The following is a 15,419-nucleotide window of genomic DNA, read 5'->3' on the forward strand; positions in this document are numbered from 1 at the left end:
ATAGAAGGCCCCCGGCTGAGGAGGCTGAGTCAGTCCCCCTGGCACAGCAATGCCATGAGGAATTTCGGCTCATTGGAGATAGAATGTGGTTCACCAGATCACTCCCATAAGACAAAGCATCTGTTTGTAATTTTTGCCTTTATCACATTCTGAGGGATCTGTGTTCTTGCCCTCCCAAAACTCCGCTTCTCCCGAAGCGGAGTATGTCTGTAGGAGCCAAGAAACCCATTTGTCCTCTTGAAAGGGGACAGGCTGTCACAACCACGTGAAAATGGGTGGTCTTTATCCCTAACTCAGGACTAGATCCCCAGGATGAGAAGCTTGTAAGGAAATCTTAGGTGATCAGTCTCCAGCAATCCCCTCTTCCCCAAGTGGTCACCTCAACTAAGCAGGAGATCTGGAATGGTTTCTCAGAGGATGGGTCCCAACCTTTGTCCATTTTCCATCACAGGCCTATATGGGAAATCAGCAGCAGACTCCTGAGTCTGACGGGGAAATTTTTTATTTAGTGAAGATGACTTGAAGTGAACTGGTCCCCGTGAGCAGGTTTTTTCTGTGGTCCAGATCCTACAGGTAGCGATTTCTAAGCAAGAAGATCAGCACGGCAACAATTAGGCCAATCACAAATAAATCCCAGTATGGTCCAAGGGTATTGTCCAATTTCATCCATTTCCATCTCATGGTAAACTGCTGGCAAGAGACATTCTGTCAAAAATAAATCGAAGCCTCCCACTTCATTCAGAACCATCATCTACCTCCATCCCATCTCCCAAGAGTTGCTCACTGGAGTTTTCAGAGATTTTTGGGACGTATTTGAGACAAACTTACATTAAAAAACAGGATATCTCGAAACAAATGCACAGTTTCCAGTTTTGTGAGGGCAAAGAACACAGGTATGTGAGCGTCCGGACTTGTTTGAGCAGCCATATCATATAATCTCCTGGCCAAGCGAACGTCCTGGAAAGAGAAGAACAGCCCATACTCATTAGGTACAGATTCTTTGGGAGAAATTAAATGGAATCCATAGTTTGAAATACAGTAACTTATCTTTGGTAGGCTGAACAATCTTCCCCCATGGCCCCCACAAGATGCTCATGCCCTAATCCTTGGAACCTGTTAATATGTTATGTTACAATAGCAAAGCAAATTTTGCAAATGTGATTGAGGTTACAGACCTTAAGATAGGAAGATTGTCCTGGATGACCTGGTGGACTCAGTGTAATCACATGAGCCCTTAAACACTGAGTTTTCTCAGAGAGCAGAAGAGAAAGGCAGAGAGATGTGGCAGAGGAGAAGTCAGAGATTCTAGCGATGGGAAGGACTCAACTTGCCCTTGTGGAGGGGCCACGCAGACAGGAGAAGGAATGTGGACAGCCAGCAAGGAAATGGGGCCCTCAGTCCTATAAGCGCAAGAAACTGAATTTGGCCAACAACCTGAATAAGCTTGGAAGCAGGTTTTTCCCCAGAGCCCTCAGTAAGGAGCACAGCCTTTATTTCAGCCTGTGAGACCCTACAGAGAGGACCCGGTCAAGCTCACCTAGCTTTCTCACCTACAGAAACTGTGAGATACATGTGTGTGGTTTTAAGGCACTGAATTTGTGGTCATTTGTTAGAGCAGCCATAGAAAACCAACACAGACTCCAAAGAGCTTTCTTGGATATCTCTGGACCAGACCTTAAGTATAATTCCAATTAAAGGGGCAGGAGAACAGACACTAACAGTACATCTCCCCAAACAAATGGCAATACAGATAGTGACTTCCTAGTACTTATCATACCTGAAGTTATGGGATTTGTTTATTCATTGTCTGTCTCCAGGTCCCTGAAGACAAGGGCTTGCACTGCCTGTTCACCCCTGAATTCCCAGTGCTTAATGAAGTGTTAAGCACATAGCAAGTCTTTGATAATACTTATCAAATGAGTGAATAAACGAGGAATGAGCGAATAAACTATTTTGGTCCTCAGGCTGGAATTTGATTCCATAAATGACGTACTATATTTTTAGGAACTTGTTTTTCCCCATTAAATTACGCCATGGTAGATCAAAAATCTTTCATTTTCACCTACTTACGGCTTGTTTTTGTTTGCTTTATATTTGCTTTGTTTTCCCAAACCGAGTAATGAAAAGGCTAAGTAGAATTGCTTTTACAGGTTGAAGCACCCTAGGCCAGTGCCAGAATTATACTTTGCTTGGGTGCCTGTGGATTATTTTCAAAAGAAGGGGAAGAAGAGGGATTTTTCACAAATTGTGCTCATCCAGTATCTCTCTGTTTCTCCTCTCCATCTCCCAGACCCCCGTTACACAGGGTTCAAGAGTTGTGAATCCTTGAGGCCTCTGCTAAACCCATTTCTTGGGTGGTGTCCTCTCAGCTATGTTTTGCTTGTCATTTCTTAATTTTTTCCAAAGCTTCGTGGACTGGTAAATGTATTTGTTTGAGAAAGAGGAATAATGCTTGCTTAAAATAATTAAAATTCAGGAGACTGTTCCAAACAAATCTTCCTGGCAACAGAGAAAATGGATGTTATAAAAACTCTAAATGTGTCTCTGATTCCAACAAATTCAGAGGGTGTTCACTTGAAAGCACCCTACAGATCACAACAGCGGTGTTACCTCCACACGTGACAGGCATGTTAACTTGGATGGGACGTTCAAGGAGAGGCAACCTTTGTTGATATCTCATTCCTTCCTTCTTATTTGAGGCAGGCAAGAGTTATTAATTTATTTCTTGAGGCACAAACATCACAATTCAGTTGCTTAGCTTATAATGAAAAATAGCAGAGAAGTACCATTTAAAGTGGGATGAGCTGGCTCCCGGCCGAGGTGGCCTCACGATTCGCAATGGGGGTGGGGTGCGATAGGAAAGTCTTTCTTTAAAATTCGCAGAGAAAGAAAATCCTAAACCCTTCTGCCTAATTAGGGCAACCCATATAAAAGAAATTTTATTACTAGACTCTAGAAAAGACTGCTTGTTCTTTGATCCTACTTAGTAAAAAAAATCCAAACCATTCACACAAAGAAAATTCCCCGTGATAAATTGTGCTTTGATGATGGCTAGGGTTCATTATTTAAGTCCATTGCACATCCAGTCCACTTACATTTAACTTCTCTGTGGTACGTTTGAGTTTATTTTGCTTTAAATTCAGTGATTTAGGAGATTATATAAACCTATCTACAGACTTCTTAAGTGTTTCTAACTCTAATGTCAGGTGTGCCAAAGTACCGCCCTATGCTCACATGTTCAAAAGCTGCTTATAACTTAAAGATATAGAATTCTCCAGCAATAAAGGATCTGGTTTGTGAAAATTGTTCAGTTACATGACTCAGGAGTTTTCCAGCCCCGAATCTTTGGGTGTCATCAAAAATGTCTTATACTGGGACAGAGGTAGTTTTTTGAATAATTCATTCTTGTTTTCTTATTATAAATATGTTAATTAGAGGAAACTTTGAAAATACAGAGGTGAACAAACAAGGAAAAAACACCCACAATCTCACTGTACAGAGGTAACTACTGATATTTCATACACATCCTTCCAGCATTCCAGTGTTTTTGTATATATTCATACATACATACTTTTAATTTAGGAATTTTTCATTCTGTATGATACTTTGTCTTCTGTTTTCTTAAGTTAACGATATATTTCAAAAAATATACCATGTCCTAAGATATTCCTTTAGCCTATAATACTTTTATTTTTAATGGTTGTACAGTATTTCATAATAATGGCTAGTACTTATTAAATATTTACTGTGTGACATTCACCACTGTCGTTTACTTAAACCCTGTTACAATTCTGTAGGGCAGATGATATTATTAACTTCATTTTAAAGATGAAGAAACTGAGGCGCTGAGAGGTTAAGTCACTTATCTAAATTCATATGACTTGTAAATGGCAGAGCTGAGATTCAAATCCAGAGAGTCTGCGTCTAGCCTGCTCACTTAGTCACTAGGCCATAAAGTACATAATGGAGTAGTATACCACCACACAATAGTTTATATAACATGTTCTCTATTTTGGAGTATTTTGGTTGTTTGTAGGGTTTTTTTCTAATAAATAAAGGTATACACACACAAATTTTTTTGCACATTTCTGATTATTTCATTAGATAATAGACATGTATTTCAAGAAAGGTTATGACCATTTCTAAGAGATGTATATTTTGTCCTGTCATATTTCCGAGGGGGCCATTTTAATGTCAAACTTTAGTTTGGCCTTTCCAGAAAATAATTCTATTCTGGTGTTTAAAGCTTCAGCTCTAACACTCCATAGGAGGTCAGACCAGACAAATGAAAAAAATAAAAATGCTTCGTGCCATAATTACTTTTATTTTTGACAGATCTACTTATAATTTATTCAGTAGATGTGGTTTTGTTTTCCCTGTAGGATCCAAAAAATGTGTTATTTAGTAGGTCTAACTATATATATTGAAACTCATTTCCTCTCACCTCTTTTCTTAATTTAGATAGATTTTCTAGTCAGTATCTTAAAACATACCTGCTTTCTTCCATTTTAAAAACAAAACAAAGGAAAAAAATGAAAACATAAAAACAGCATCATGTGTGTCTTATACTCTATGTTACAAAAACATTTTAGAACAGAATCTGACAGTACTGATTCCTCTACCTGAATGGTTTCCTCTTTAACAAGTTTATAGTATTTCACTTGTGTGTGCATGCATGCACATCATTTTGGGCTTTCACTTTAGTTATGGACGTGTCTCTTCCACAGTAGACTATGAACGCTTTGAAGGGTGTCTTGTTCTCAGATCCTTCTTGACACAAAACAAGGACTTGATAAATATTTGAGTAAATAAATGAATGAAGAAAAGCAAGGCATGTTACCATGGTAGTTTAGAAGCAGATGTCTTTTAAATCTAGGGCTTCATTGAAGGGTTCATAGAGGTGATGATACTGGAGCTATTCTTTGAAAAATGGATTGGTCTTCAATGGGCAAAAATGTGGGAGAAGATCATTCCAGCAAATGGGGTGATGTGACCTAAGGTCAGGAGGGTGCAGTTCAAGGTCTTGCGGGGAAAGGAAAAGCAGTCTAGAAGATATATAGGGAAATAGTGGCATATCAAGCCATTATTGTCAAGATGGATTAGGTCAGGGAGGGTTTGAATGCCAGGGTAAGAAGTCTGGACTTCATTAAGCAATAGAAAGTCAGTAAGATTCTTTTATTTTTGTGTTTGTTGGCTTGTATTTGTGTGCATGTGTGTGTGCATCTTTTGGGAGGAGTGTGGTGGAGGGGTAGCAGTACTAGAGTTATACTTTATCCAGAATAACCCAGTGGGGCTTCGTTAGCTGTATTGTGTGTTAACTAAAGTAATGCTAACATCTGCAACCAATAAACTCCCAAATTTCAATGGTTTAACACATTCAACAGTCAAGTGTGGATGTTTCTTGTTGGTGGTAAATCTTTGGTGGACAGAGCTTTCTCTGGCCACACAGTTCAAGGAAGAACACTAGAATGGGAGACCCCTGAGGATCCTTTACAACAAGTAGAAATTCTGGCCTGAACCGGGATAAGGCCAGAAGGAATGGGCAGGAGAGGATGGGCAACAGGTTTTTTTCATGGTTATTAAATTTTTGAAGGACTTCTGAATCAAGTATAAATTGAGAAGGAGTTTCATAACAAATTGTGAGCCGAGTGCTTATATTTCTAAATTAGTTCAGGTCATCTCTCAGTTTCTCCCTAGGTATTATTTTGTGTTCCCAAAACAATGGTACAGTCAGTCCTGGTCCACAGTTAAGTCAAGTGAGCTTAACTCAAGGGCGGAAACTGGGGAATGAGATGTTTCTCAGTGAAGCTATTGGGATAATTGACCTACATCACCCTAGTCCCAAATCCTTTCCTAAAGACGGATGAGAAAAATAATGACCCATATTTTTACACTGATTTACCAAGAGTCGATTTATACCTTACTTCCTTTTTCCAGGGGGCTTACATTCAGAGTTTACCAAAACTTTTTTTGATTCTCAGAGAAATCCTGGTAATGATGTTAGACTCACCTGTCCCACTGGTTTGCATGAGGTTTAACTAATAGAGAGGATTGCAAAGAGCCTTGCTGAAGACATGCATAACTACTCGATGTCTTGGGTGCTATGAAAGCCTGTTCTAACTGCTTTGCTTTCATTAACCATAAATGGAACAAGCTTTGAACTTTTAATTATCAGCATATTCATTTTAAAAATTAGAAGAGGTGATATCTCCTCATTAATTTGACTACGAGATAGCAAGATTAATAAACTTGGCCCCTGGGTAGTTGGTAATTATTTTACTAATTGCTAAACAAAAGAAATTAATAAAGACAAAGAGCAATGGCCCCTCATTAACTAAATTAACTAAATCTAAAATTCCCTCATTAACTAAATCTAAAATTCCCGTGTCCAGGTCTGAGGTTAAGCTCAGCCTCTTTCTTTTTCTATAGGTAGAGACTTTCTGTAGGAAAAAATTTATCTGTGACAGAGAGACTGATCAAAATGAACTACCCACGATTTAACAAGAACCCCGACCGAAAAGAACAGAAATGTGGCTAGAGAGAAACTTCAAAGTTTTTCTAGATGTATGAAATATATGTCTCGACAACTGCTTTTGGACATTGTGAAGAAAGTGCCTAGGAGAGAGCCAGCAGTGACTTAAAGGAGGAAAACTGAACACCCGACACAGTGGGCTGTGTAGTCGGCCTTGTGTCCTGAGAGGACAGCTCTCCCCACCCCAGGGAGTCACTGCTAAATGACCTCACTGTGAGGACAATGGGGCTGTTAAGTCCTTCTGGATTCATATGGGGGCAGGAGAGCTAATCTGAATTTAACCCATGGGGTGGGATCACTTTTATCCTATACACACAATGCTCCTCTCACCAATATTGTTACGTTTTACATGGGGAATGATGAACAAAAGCTTTAATCCTCTTGAAGTCTTACTTAGCAATCGCTCACATTCTCTTCTGATCTAAAAAAGTCATTCCACACACTGTTTCACTACAAAGCCCTTTCACAAAGGCTTATTGGTTTTATCCTCAAAGCCTGGGGCAGGGCTTGTATCGCTGTTCTGTTTTACAGATGTGGATGACAGTTGGAGGGGAAGGGAGTATGGCTTAATAACATCCAAAGGATCATCCACTCTAGCTATTCGAGCCAGTCCTGCCTGCCCCAATGTTTAAAACAGGAAGCTTGCACCTGCTAGGAATGGGGAAAACAGACTGCATTTGGATTTGACATTCTTTCTACTGCTTAGGGTTCTGGGGATGATGAAAAGTGATCCGTCAAGAGGCAGGCACAGGAGAGCACCCGAAGGCAGGGGTCTCTACCATTGGATTGTTGGCACCTGAATGAGAAGCTCTTGCAGCCGTGTGCACATGAGCAGTTGTCAGCTAGGAAATTCCCCACCAATAATTCCCAATTACTATCACAACTGGAAGGAAAAAGAAAGCATAGAAAATTCAGTAGTGCCGGGCCCAACTCTTTCCAGCAGCAATGTGGGGTCAGCCAGATCTGGGTTCGAATGATGGCTCCACCACCAATGAGCCCTGCAAACTCAGCCCTATGACTTAACCTGCACTGTGATTTCCTGACGCAAACAACAAGGACAATGATAGGATGCGTCTCATTGAGTGGTTATGTGACTTAAATGACATGGTATACATAACACGCCAACACCTGGCTATCGTAATCACCTTTCTCACCCTGTCAGACCCTAATGCCATCTTCTGCCTTAATTACACTGACTGTCTGAAGGATCTACCCGCTATCACCTTGTAGTGTTAGCCCTCTTAATGAATACGCCTCATCTCCTCAAGTCGGGTGTAGTCTTTGAAGGATGGAGATCTGTTTTCTTGGGCTTCTCTAGAGCACTCGGCATTATGTCATGTACACAGTGGGTGTTTCAAAAGACGTTTCTGGATTAATGCCACCTCTGTATCCAGCTCTGATCTCATTCTCACTTTCTCCTTATTACTGAGAGCTTGTGAGTCAATGGAAATTTTAATGGAAAAAGGCCTGTGGGTGGAAGGCAGTGGGGGCAGGGCCTACTAGTGTTGCTGGAAAAAGCATGAATTTACTATGAATCAAATTGGCCAAGACTAGATTTATTCTCCTCGTTAGTTCCATCCTTGGGCGTCATGGAGAAAATAAATTCTACCTCATAGGGTTATATCAGGATACATAAAATGTGTTGGCATGTGGGAGGGACTCAGCAAATATTAAGTCTTTTTCTCTACATTGATGACATCAATGAAATGTAAAACGTTATACATTTTCCTTCCTGTACAGCTGCCGTTACTAGGTTGGATTATTACCAGCACAATTACCTTTGCGATACCTAAACCATGTTCGTACATATAGGCCAGGTTGAACATGGCTTGTGCGCTGTGGTATTTCTTGGCTGCGATGCTGTAATGCGTGGCTGCTGTTTGATAGTCTTTCTTAGTCCCGTAGCCATAGTAATGGTAATCTCCAATTTTCACTCTAGCGAATGCATTGCCTGATAGAAATATTAGAAAGAGAAGGAGAATAATAACTCAAATGATTCATGTGTAGTTCCTAGTAAATCATTAGTATCAGCCTAATGATAATCTATATAAAAAAAGAAAAAAACACTCGGAATCCCAGAATCAGAATTAGATATGATTTATGGATATGACACACAATGCTAGCTGTCTTTATTGTAGGATAACTCCCACAGTATAGTACAAATGTTCTTAAAGAATAAAAAATTATCAATTTTACCTTTTAGATTCATTTTTTGAAGGTAGGTCAATTCTTGGGAAACTGGATCCCACCCTTCCTTTTCTTAGCCTTCACTCCTGAAGCTCTGCTCTCCTGCATCACCAGTTTCTGCCCCTGTTCTAGTCCCATGAGTCATCCAAACACACTTTGGTATCTTCTATGAACAAAACCAAACCTTTATCCCATGGCATCTCCTTGTAACTACTCCCCATTTCTCTGTTCACTTCACACTCAGCCTTTTCAAAAGTGTGTTCTACACTCACTGTCTCCAAAGCTTCTCCTCCCACATACTCTTCAACCCACCCCACTCTGGCTGCTGCTCCCTCCTCCAAGAAACTGCTATTTTTAAGGTGGTCGATAACCTCCACGCAGCCAGATCCCCTGGTCACTTCTTGTCCTCATCTCACTGGACCACTAAGCAGCATTGGAATCACTGGTGCTGTCTGCCCACGCCCTTTCTTCTCTTGACTTCCCTCCTGCCTCAGAGGCCTGTCCTTTTCAAACTCTTGCCTGACTCCTCCTCTACCCAGCTTCTAAATGTTGGAATATCAAGGGCTCGTTACTGACTCCTTTTTCCCCAGCTCCTCTCCCTTCTTTTCTCTCCTCTCCTCCCTTCCCCTCCTCTCTCCTCCACTCTGCTCTATCTCAACTCTCTTTCCAGGTGACCTCATCTAGTTCCATGGCTCTATGTTTCCTATTTCTGAACTTTATATTCCATCTCTCTCTAAGCCCCAGATTCTTACAACTGCCTTCTTGACTTCTCTGCCTGGATCTCAGACTTAAAACATCCACTAGAGATTCTTAACTCCCTGCTACCCCTTCCCCCGAACAAAGTCATCAGTTCCTTTCCTCTATCAGTGCCAGCACCACAATTTTTCAGGCCATAAATCTAGGGGAATTATTCCCAGTTCTTTCCCCTCACTTTCATTATCAAATCCATCAGCAAATCCTGTTGGTTCTACCTTTAAAACACACCTGTTTCTCTCCAGCTCCTCCACCATCTAGTCTAAGCCTGGAATACTACAGCAGCCTCCAAAATGTGCTTTTAGCTACACTTTTCGATCTGTTCTCCACACAACAGCCAAGATGATCTTTTTCAAATGTAAAATCAAATCACGTTATTCCCTGTATTAAAACCCCCAAGCGCTTCACTTTGCACTTGGAATAACATCCAGATTCCTTACCTGACCTACAAGTTGTGCCTTATCTGTCTTCTGCCTCCCTGGCTGGGCTTACCACATGTCACTTTCTCGGGATGCTCTAGCCTTCTTAATATTCCTTCAACACACCGAGCTCATTCTTGCCTCGGCATCCCTGCAGTAAGATTCTTCAAGCCCCTCTGCCTGGCATGTTTGCAGTTCCTCTGACTCATCATTCTGGTCTCACTGCAAACTTCGCTTCCCTTCCAGAGCCTTCTCTGACTACCTTGTCAGACTACATCCCAGTAGTTATCCATCCCATCTCCATGTTTTATTTCCTCACAGCATGTATCTCTCTTATCTTATTTGTTTACTAGTTTATTTTCTCTCTCTCTTTCATGAGAGAGAATTTTGAAGCTCTTGATCACTGATATAGTACCAGGATGAGAATGGTACTTGATGAATATTTATGGAATGAATGGATAGACAGGGTAGGAAACTTTTTAGAAAATGCTTCCCCCAGATGTTAAGTATTTTACAATCTTAGTTTCCAACAAACATGAAAATATTCAGGAGTAGAAAAAAATTCACGTGACTTTTTAAGATATGAGACTTCAGTCTTTTGAAGGCCACTTAGGGATGACCTCTAAGCGTCTCTTTGGGGCCCATGTAGGAGAATGCTCATGTAGGACATCCACTTCAGCTGTGGCTAACCCCGCTGGTACAGTCTAGGCTTACTTGGAAAAGGGGAAAGTACGCTGTGTGGTATGGTCTGATGTGTATCATTAAGAGCTATAGGACTCCTTCCAAGTTTTTCTTCCCATTTGGCCTAACGCAAAGCCTAACATTTTTTGGAATTGATTCCTTTGGGTTCTGAAGTTCTTTTAGTCTTCTGGAACCCTATACTAAAATGTAATACCATGAGCCGTCTTTAGTTTTCTTGGAGTAGAAGTAACGTCGTAAACTTCTTAAGCTGCAAAAGATATTAGTTGTCAGGGTTTGCTTCTCAGGTGCTTCAAAATGTACAGGTAGCTCGGGGTAAGACCTCATAGAAATGACGTCCAGGAGAGGGGCTCAGAGGGGCCTGCAGAGCAAGAGACCCCTCGAGCTCTAAAGAGAAACCCACTCCATTTTTAATTTTGCCCAAAGCTATCTTCCTTTGACCCGAAGATTCCTTCTGCACCATAGCCACAAAAGAACAGGACTCTGCATTTTCAAGCTTTGCAAGCAGTAAAGCAGGACCCCTGAGGTCTCTAAGAATGAAATGTTGTGAACAAGCAGATTCTCCAGAGGATTCAGCTCCACCCTAATTAGGGGGCTGATGGGGGTGGGGGGCATGTGGCAATCCTGACAGGCTCCTAGCGGGTCACTAGACAGTGGGAGGGATTTCCCCTCCAATTTCACAGTCACAGGCTGGTGGCTGAGTCCTTATGGTTCAGCACCCTCCTCACACTCCTGGAAGAAACATCGCCAATGACAGATTGGAAACCTAACTTCCATTACTAGATTTCCTAAGCTCAAGACAGCCATTCAGCAACCATATCTTTGGGGACAATCATGCCTGACCTCTCTGGTGACACACAATTATTTTTAGTGGTCTGACAGTTTTATATTGGTGAATTCTGTTTAATATTAATGTCCTCTCATTTTCAATGTCTCTTTTCCTTAGTGCAATTTCCACAGCATTTCCTGGCTTGGAATAAACCTGTATTTGTTACAATTCAGATGATTTGCCATAGCTGAGGGGTTGCTGGTGCTGTTTCCTTACTCCAAACATTTTAGAAAACAGAGACTTTTCTTGTTTTAGGGAATTTCTCACTAAAATCACACAGATGGCTTGCTGCTGCAGTACCAGCTCAGCTGGACCTGAGAAGGCACCACTGTGACTTTTGCTTCTGCCTCATATTAGCATCAGCTGAGAATTGTTTTTATCCCATTCAATTCTTATAGAAAAGGGATGATTCGGCCTTAGCCCGAGACAATTTTAAGAAATTTAATTGGAAGTAAAATTGCTCTCTTACCGTAAGAGAGCACCTCACATACCCAAATGCCAATAGTGACAGCTTTGCAGAATCTCTCTGCTATTAGTAATATAATTTTAGGGAAAGAATGGAATGAGACATAGTGATGCAAATGCCACCTGCCACTGCTTTCCCACCAGCGCTCCCTACGGCGGGGGGGAGGATCTTGCTAATTAATTCTTTTTTTCCCTTGATGCTACCATGCTAATGGTTATAATAGAGATCTGAAGCTTGTGGTAATCCTCAACGGGATATTCTAAAAGAAAAATCAAACAAGTCTTAGAGCCATAAGTAATTTAACCTATATAAACTCATTGAAACATAGGTCATATCTCTGATAAGTTTAGAAAAACTCAGCAAATGAGTGACTGAAGCCAGACCAAGAAAACTGATGTCTTGAGTAAAACTGCCATGTTTCAAACAACCGTTCTGGTGTCATGGAGACAGAGCCGTAGAAAAATTCCTATGGTCTGCTAAACTGGAGACCTTGAGAATAACAAAAGAAGTTCCTGGAAATGACCTCTAACCAAAGACTGACCCTAACATCAGTTTGAAATACCACCTGCTAGATATTCTGCACCTTTCTGCCTATGTGCCCAAGAACTCAGCCGGAGCAAATCAGATGCATAATAGTGGACAGGGGCCAAGTAGTGCTCATTTTTATCTAAGTTCTGTACCTTGAGTGGCAGCTCGATTCCATAGGAGAAGTGCCATTGGATACATCTTCTCTTTTTCAAGGATTTTAGCTTTTTCTAAAAAAAAAAAAAAGGAGACATTCCATTAGGAAGGCTTAAAATACCCCTACACTAAAGTCATATATGCATATGTATGATTGGGGAATTGCAGAGAATTATAACGTATCTTACTAGATTCCAAAATGAATGCTGAATTGCTTTGAGCTACTTCATAACCCATTTCTGCAAGTAGTGCATATTGAACAAGAGAAGAATCTATATCGCCATTCTTATAGGCAAAGTATGCTGTCAGGAATTTCTCAGCCCAGTGGCCTAGTTCACAGACACCTTTATAAAGCTGTATATACAAAGAGAAATCAAGCAGACTAGTTAGCCAACACACTTCATTCCAGGTAAATGATAAATAACCTCAGTCTTCAGTTCCTGCTGGCTGGTCAGGCAAGGATTTTAGGTCTAAAGCATGGCTTTTGAAAATTGTTTAGGGTGAGGTGTTAATACCTTTCACAGGCATGAAGATTACAGGTGTGTATTTTTTTTTTTTTTTGTCTTGAGCTTACACTTCCTGAGGCTTGTTTTAAATATGTGTAAATGAACTTTTCTGACTTGGGGGCTATTTGGCAGGACAACAGAATGTAACGACTTCTGTTTTTTAATAAAAGGGATTTTCTGGACGCTGCTGCCCTGCGAGGGTGCGTTATAAGGCTGCAGCTGATGTGGAGAAGAGAGAATGAAGGGAAGACAGTGCCTGAGGGTGTAGGTGACATAACCGTGAGGGAGGTGTGCAGAGCTCTGTGGGGACAACAGGCAACTTAGTTGAATAGCCCTTATGTAACCAAAAGAGGTTAACCATACATAATTCATTAGGAATCGGCAAAGGAGCAAATCTAAAGATAGATTATTAGCTGGCAGGTTTTGAAACGAATTTCAGAGGGGCCAGGTTGCAACAGGAATGTATTTATATTGGTGCAGGGGAAGTGTTTCATGAATCAATGAAGGACATTAAGGTCCTAAAAGCCTTCTTTTGAAAACTGCATCACTATCCCAGGCTGAAAGAATTCACTTTCTCAATTGTCATCCAAATCATCAGAAAAACCTAAGGACCTGGCTTTCTGGGAAGAAGTGAGCTGCATTTTCTAGGCTAAATCAAGCCTTTCATGTCCCAAGTCGCAACTCCCAATCCTACTAGAAGTGCCAAATTGCCCTGGAGATTTGATTGAAAGCTGAAACAGAGCTCCATAACTGAATTCGGAGGCGAGCTCTGAACTTGATGAAAAGCCAGATGCAAGACAGGAGGGATCATTTCTCTTCCTCCCTTTCCCAGTCTGAGTTACATCACTGCTTTTCCTCCCTGGCAAATGTCGGTGTCCACATTGTCAGCTGGAAGAAACAAGATAATATCTATAAAATCAAAGACACCAACAATCTAAGGACAGTATCACCTCCTCTCTGTGATAAATGAAAAGTGCTTTAGAAATAGCCCGTGATTTACCTCCACAGCAGTTCTGCACGATCTTAACACTCCTGTTCCTGTGGCGTACATCTTGGCCAGGTAATAAATGGCGAGGGGCTGCCCACTCTGAGATGCCAAGTAAAAATATTTGAAGGCAAGTTTATAATCCTTCCATACTCCAGAGCCAGCTGAAAATTAAAATTATTTTGAGCCACCCCTTATTTACATTGTTTTTTACATTATAATCTATGGATGTAATGCTCATAGTGATTCCTGCTATTTTAAATAGGATGAGAAAAGCCAACCAAAAGTCAAGCTACTCTAGATCTACTATCTGGGGGAAAAAAGTTGAGTCAGATTTTAAGTAAGAATATGGAAATGTATGTTCTCGACCCATTCAGAAAACTGAAGGAGATGGACTGTTTAGTCTCATGAAAACATCTCCTCAATATGGTATAACTGCAATTAATGAAAAGGAGACCAAGTGGTAGTCTCTGAGGACCAGAAGGCCCTCCAGGATGTGTGTCACCATCCCTGTCATCCTTCCACACCAGGAGACCAGTATAGCTCCTCCCAGCCATAACTATGGAGTTTGGAGCCAGTAAATCCCAGCTCCAGGAGGCCCAGCTCAGACTCAGCTCATTGCTTGGAGCAAGGCATTTGGAGCTAGGATGGAGAATCAGCTACTCCCAGCAGCTGGGATTCTTGTCCTGACTCTCCCATTACTCCTTTTGTGACCTGGGCCCCCATAGGCACTTCATTTGCAAAAGGAAGGGCTTTCACTAGGTGGTTCTGAAACTGCCTTCCAGCTCTAACATTTCTTAGCCTTTAGAAGCAGTACCATGTTGCTGCTAAGAGCAAAGGCTCTGGAGGCAGGTCACTTGGGTTTGAGTCCCAGCTCCACCAAGTGTATGATCTTGTGTAAGATGTTTGACCTTGATATGGCTCAGTTTGCTCATCTAGAAATGGTGGGCTACCCCCTAGATGTGTTGAGAGGACTAAATGAGTAAATACATGTAAAGACTTAAACATTAGCCATAACTATTACTCTTATTCTAGATGCTTGAGGAATCTGATAGACCCTGGGCCTGGGATTTGGAATAAACTAGAAGAACAAGGCTATCTTAGGCAACCTCCCAAAACCGTAGAGAACAGGCCCTCCACCTGGGCTATTGTGGAAAATGCCAGCTGGCCTCTTGGCCAGACCTGTCTTTTTTTTTTTTTTTTTGTGGTACGCGGGCCTCTCACTGTTGTGGCCTCTCCCGTTGTGGAGCACAGGCTCCGGACGCGCAGGCTCAGCGGCCATGGCTCACGGGCCCAGATGCTCTGCGGTATGTGAGATCTTCCCGGACCGGGGCACGAACCCGCGTCCCCTGCATCGGCAAG

The 15,419-nt window shown here is 41.5% G+C and overlaps 1 protein-coding gene across 2 annotated transcripts in view; it reads right to left on the reverse strand.

The window, feature by feature from the left end:
• Positions 1 to 323: 323 nt before the first annotated feature.
• Positions 324 to 15,419, reverse strand: part of SEL1L2 (SEL1L2 adaptor subunit of ERAD E3 ligase) — a 115,747-nt gene continuing 100,651 nt past the window's right edge. The window contains exons 15-20 of one of the 2 annotated variants that reach the window (XM_033440344.2): positions 14,073 to 14,221; positions 12,755 to 12,920; positions 12,566 to 12,640; positions 8,311 to 8,483; positions 829 to 957; positions 324 to 687 (exon numbers count right to left, since the gene is read on the reverse strand). In XM_033440344.2, coding sequence (XP_033296235.1) covers positions 568 to 687; positions 829 to 957; positions 8,311 to 8,483; positions 12,566 to 12,640; positions 12,755 to 12,920; positions 14,073 to 14,221 — 812 coding nt within the window. In that variant the 3' untranslated portion in view covers positions 324 to 567. Of the gene's footprint in view, positions 691 to 828; positions 958 to 8,310; positions 8,484 to 12,565; positions 12,641 to 12,754; positions 12,921 to 14,072; positions 14,222 to 15,419 lie in introns of both variants that reach the window. The other variant, XM_049699217.1, reaches the window with a different exon arrangement.

Source organism: Orcinus orca, chromosome 16 (assembly GCF_937001465.1).
Source record: "Orcinus orca chromosome 16, mOrcOrc1.1, whole genome shotgun sequence".
Taxonomy (NCBI): domain Eukaryota; kingdom Metazoa; phylum Chordata; class Mammalia; order Artiodactyla; family Delphinidae; genus Orcinus; species Orcinus orca.